General features: G+C 34.5%; 1 protein-coding gene across 1 annotated transcript in view; it reads right to left on the bottom strand.

The window, feature by feature from the left end:
* Positions 1-5,191, bottom strand: part of USP34 (ubiquitin specific peptidase 34) — a 221,900-nt gene that overhangs the window by 90,751 nt on the left and 125,958 nt on the right. Inside the window, 3 exon segments of the mRNA XM_017849063.1 lie at positions 2,364-2,484; positions 2,583-2,638; positions 4,664-4,768. Of these exon segments, the coding sequence (XP_017704552.1) occupies positions 2,364-2,484; positions 2,583-2,638; positions 4,664-4,768 (282 nt within the window).

The raw sequence follows: 5,191 nt of genomic DNA, 5'->3' as shown, positions 1-5,191 counted from the left end.
AGCTCCGCCTCCCGGGTTACGCCATTCTCCTGCCTCAGCCTCCCCAGTAGCTGGGACTACAGGTGCCCGCCACCTCGCCTGGCTAGTTTTTTGTATTTTTTTTAGTAGAGACGGGGTTTCACTGTGTTAGCCAGGATGGTCTCGATCTCCTGACCTCGTGATCCGCCCGTCTCGGCCTCCCAAAGTGCTAGGATTACAGGCTTGAGCCACCGCGCCTGGCCAATAAATAACTTTTACAAAAAAATAAGAAACCATATAGCAACTGAACAAATAAATATCAAGTACAAAAATAAATGGAAAGAAACTCACCAATTAACAAAGAAACAAAACTAAAGCAACATCAAAATTGTCAAAGATCTCAGTGACATAAGAATCTGCAGATGCTTGATAAAGGCATTCTCATACAGTGTGGCTACAAGTGTAAACTTATGTATCCTTTTGTATACTGATATAAACTACGGATTAAAATCAATCTATTTTACTTTAAAGAGTTCATGAGTAAATAATGGGACAAGTATGCAAAGATGCTGCCTTTACAGTTTTTTCTATAACATCATAAATTCAAAGATTTAAATTATTGCCTCTTAGTCAATTTTAAAAAATACATTCTTTTTTAATGTACTCATTTTTTAGTAAAAACCGATCACAGAATATTTATAAACTGTAAAATTTCTATAAATATGAATTTTATACATGCATATTTACTGTATCCATGAAGAGTTCTGGAAGGCCATCACCACAGCATCAGAGGAAATCAAACCAAATGGGAATATTCTTTTTTTATACTATCTAAAATTATTTTTTCTTAACAATGACTTTTGCTTTACAACGTTATTAGAAAAACTAATTAATATATTTATATTTGGGGATAAAAGTTATCCACTAGTTTATATATAAGAAAAGACTTCAACCAACAAGGCTGTAAATCAACCAAATCACTTCCAGTGAGTGTAATGGAAAAGGCAAAAACCCTGAAAGAAATAGCCCAAGAAGTTTTGTGCATTAGGGGAAGTAGCAAAGATTTCAAACAGATAAGACTGTAATCTTAAGTTGCTCTCAAGAATCCTTTAGTCTATGCCTATGAGGACAATCTTCTATCCTTTTGGTTGCTGTTTCCTAACACATTCAGTAACTTTAAGATAACAGCTCTCCAGACCATAACAAATTCCTTCAATGACCAGGACAAATGTACCAATGGTAAGACAAGATAAACTACTTAATCAAGAGACAATCAAAATGAGACATTTGTTGGTACAGAGGCATGAAGTGTTTCCAATATTCAGAGATAGATTTTATGTCACATAGGTCTTTAAAATATGAAACAAGTACCCAATAATGACTACTTATTAATTCCACTGTATTAGGATATGATTCACAGTTTAGGACAGTAATTCAAAATATACAATTCTATAGAAAGCACACTAATAAAATATAGGTTACTTTTTTTTTTTTTCTTTTTTTGAGACAGGGTCTCCTTCTGTCACCTAGGCTACAGTGCAGTGGTGTGATCACGGCTCACTGAAGCCTCAATCTCCTGGGCTCAAGCAATCCTCCCACCCCAGCCTCCTGAGTAGCTGAGACTACAGGTGTGTCCCACCACACCCAGCAAATTTTTGTATTTTCTGTAGGGATGAGGTTTCACCATGTTGCCTTGGCTGGTCTCGAACTCCTGGTTTCAAGCAATCCACCTACCTCAGCCACCCAAAGTGTTAGGATTATAGGCATGAGTCACCATGCCCATCCTTACATTACCTTTCTATATACAGTCAATCACAGGAATTAACATTGGATTTTGCATTCTAAAAACAAGCCCATGTTTTGTATTTCCAGAATTCAATTTATTTAAAATTTGCTTTTCTTGCCAGTAATTAAGTTCTAGCAATTTTTATGTCTATATGTTTAAAATTTTTAACATATCCACATACAATGTGATATAGTTTGGCCGTGTCTCCACCCAAATCTCATCTTGAATTATATTGCCTATAATTCCCATTGTTGTGGGAGGGACCTGGTGGGAGATGACTGAATCATGGTGGCAGTTTCCCCCATATTGTGGTAAGTGAAATAAGTCTCAAGAGATATGATGGTTTTATAAGGAGAAACCCCTTTCACTTGGTTCTCATTCTTTTTTTGCCTGTCCTCATCCACATAAGATGCGACTTGCTCCAATTTGTCTTCCGGCATGATTGTGAGGCCTCCCCAGCCACGTGGAACTCTGAGTCAAATTAAACCCTTTTCTTCTGTAAACTGCCCAGTCTGGGGTATGTCTTTATCAGTAGTGTAAAAAACAGACTAATACACAATGTAACAACAAAATGTTTCAATCACATTTCATAGAAACATTTGAATACCTTAATACTTACCTGTCCTTCCCTTGAAAATTTAAAGGGTGGTTTGTGTTTAATAACACTTGTTGCAAGCCTTAGGAGTCCTGTAAGCCCATCATCTTCTACATTACCATCCTGATGATCAAGGATCTCCCTACTACAAAAAAGAAAAAAAATACACACAAACAAGATAGTTCACATAATTATGTCTTCTTTTCTTAACAATATAAATTTCAATTTCACATCAAATTTTACCTTCTAATACAGTCAGCCAAATGTCTTGCCAAGGCATCTAAGTCAAGGAGTGTTGTCTTAATACAAAAGAAAATAAAATTCAAATATAAATTTTATGTTTTACCAAACATAAATTAAAACAGAATCATTTCCTTACAGGCAACAATAATTTAGTTCTCCCAAATTCAATAAGTTATAAACATAATACACCTAACTCTTCACTTATACATTATGTCAATTAATCAAATTAGTCTTAAACACATCACTAATCATTCTACAAAAAAGAATCAATGGAATGTTGATAATTAAAGTCACAGTAATCTATTGAGAAGACACTAAAGTTTTTTTTTAATGACTTTATTGAGATGTAATTCACATACAATTCACCAAGGTTTGTTTTTAACAATACCCTTAAATTAGACTTTTAACGATAAATTAAATTCTACAGTTCATTCCAAAAAAAACTTTACTTCTCATTATAACTGAGCAACAATATTAAAACAGACTTCACAAAATCTAACTTGAGTCCCCTCAAAGAAACCCAAATCTCTGAAAAGGAAAATTACTTTACAAGTAAGCAAGATCAGATTCCTATTTTAACTTAAAGGGGCAAGCCCAGGTATTTTTTCTTTTTTTTTTTCTTTTAAAGTACAATGGCCGGGCGCGGTGGCTCAAGCCTGTAATCCCAGCACTTTGGGAGGCCGAGAAGGGCGGATCACGAGGTCAGGAGATCGAGACCATCCTGGCTAACACAGTGAAACCCCGTCTCTACTAAAAACTACAAAAAAAAAAAAAACTAGCCGGGCAAAGTGGCGGGCGCCTGTAGTCCCAGCTACCTGGGAGGCTGAGGCAGGAGAATGGCATGAACCCGGGAGGCGGAGCTTACAGTGAGCTGAGATCCGGCGACAGTACTCCAGCCTGGGTGACAGAGCGAGACTCCGTCTCAAAAAAATAAAATAAAATAAAATAAAGTACAATGTTTATTTGGCATCAATATTTTAATTAACAATAAGTATATTAAAACTTGCTCAATACTAACTTTTGTAATTATTTCTCAAATGAAAAGATTTTAAGAATTCAGATGTTAACTAAAAAGCAAAAAGTATAAACACCATAGAACTTTTAAAGTAAACATATTGAACTTTTATTTAAATACATTTAAAAGTTTAAGAAAAATGTGTCCTAAATATTTCAAAGGATCTTCTTTATGTGTTTCTCATTTTCTTCTGAATTGACAACTTAGACACATTTTAATTTACTAAATTTATGTACACTGGAAAAAACGCAAGTGTATATATGACAAGATTTGCTTTGAAATTTACTTTTTCTTTTTTTTTGAGACGGAGTTTCACTCTGTCGCCAGGCTAGAGTGCAGTAGCGTGATCTCAGCTCACTGACTGCAACCTCCCCGCCTGCCGGGTTCAAGCGATTCTGCCTCAGCCCTCCTGAGTAGCTGGAACTACAGGTGTCTGTGACCACGCCCCGCTAATTTTTGTATTTTTAGTAGAGACGGAGTTTCACCACATTGGCCAGGATGGTCTCTATCTTTTGACCTCGTGATCCGCCCGCCTCGGCCTCCCAAAGTGCTGGGATTACAGGCATGAGCCACTGCACCGGGCCTGAAATTTACTTGTTTTAAACATTACTTTGTTTGAATGGAAATGTCATTTTAGTCTAAGAAAATTAGATCTGCAAAAACTGACTGTTTCTTTAAAGTAACTTCTATTTGAACTGCAATTTTATTTTACATATTCGGTACTCCAAACTACATGCTATTATAGAAAGCTGTATTTTTAAATTTAAAATCTACATTTCCCTTTCCAAATAAGATGTTACATCCACGTATCTTATTCAGAAGAGACAGGAAATTAAGGATAGATACCAGATGAAGACGTTTCAACTAAGGTCAGGGTAAAAACACTAAAGGAATTAGAATAAGGTGGAAAAGCACAAATATAGTAGAAATACGACACTATCAACAAGTTATAGATTAATAAAGTACACTTAATAAGAACTGATAAAGTCATGAACATGTATGTCATAATTCGTATCTATTAACAAGAATAGAATACATAGAATAGTATATAATTTTCTGAACATACCTGACTAGCGTCCTTTATATGGATGTTGTCAACTAATTTGCATAACAACCAAAAATACTCTTTACATCCTGGTTTTAACATTGGTTCTTCCTCATAATCATCTATCTATTAAAAAAATTTTATACTGTGTGAAAACATTTTAAAAATAAATAGAATTATAATACATTTGAGATACTAGAGGCTTTATGAAATAAATTCCTGTATCAACTAAACAGTATTCAAAATCTTTTTAAAAATGGAGAGTACACAGTTTCTGTAATATCAGAATAACTAGGCACAAAAATGACTAACATAAGAACTTTCAAGAAAATATTAGTCTCAAATTACTAACATTTGAAAAACATGAATAAGGAGGAAAATAATGTAAATCCAACAACACACTGAATTTCTGGGATTAGTAAAAAGTGGGCTCTAAATTTATTATGTAGTAGAAGCCTTTTACAAGACTAGTATATGCACTAGGGTAGGAAATAAAATTTAAAATTCCGAATATCATAAAGATAAAAAAACTTACTAGAAAAGAGAGCT

This window comes from Rhinopithecus bieti, unplaced genomic scaffold, assembly GCF_001698545.2.
Source record: "Rhinopithecus bieti isolate Rb0 unplaced genomic scaffold, ASM169854v2 scaffold_30775, whole genome shotgun sequence".
NCBI classification, from domain to species: Eukaryota; Metazoa; Chordata; class Mammalia; order Primates; family Cercopithecidae; genus Rhinopithecus; species Rhinopithecus bieti.
This window is presented reverse-complemented; position numbering and strand designations above follow the sequence as displayed.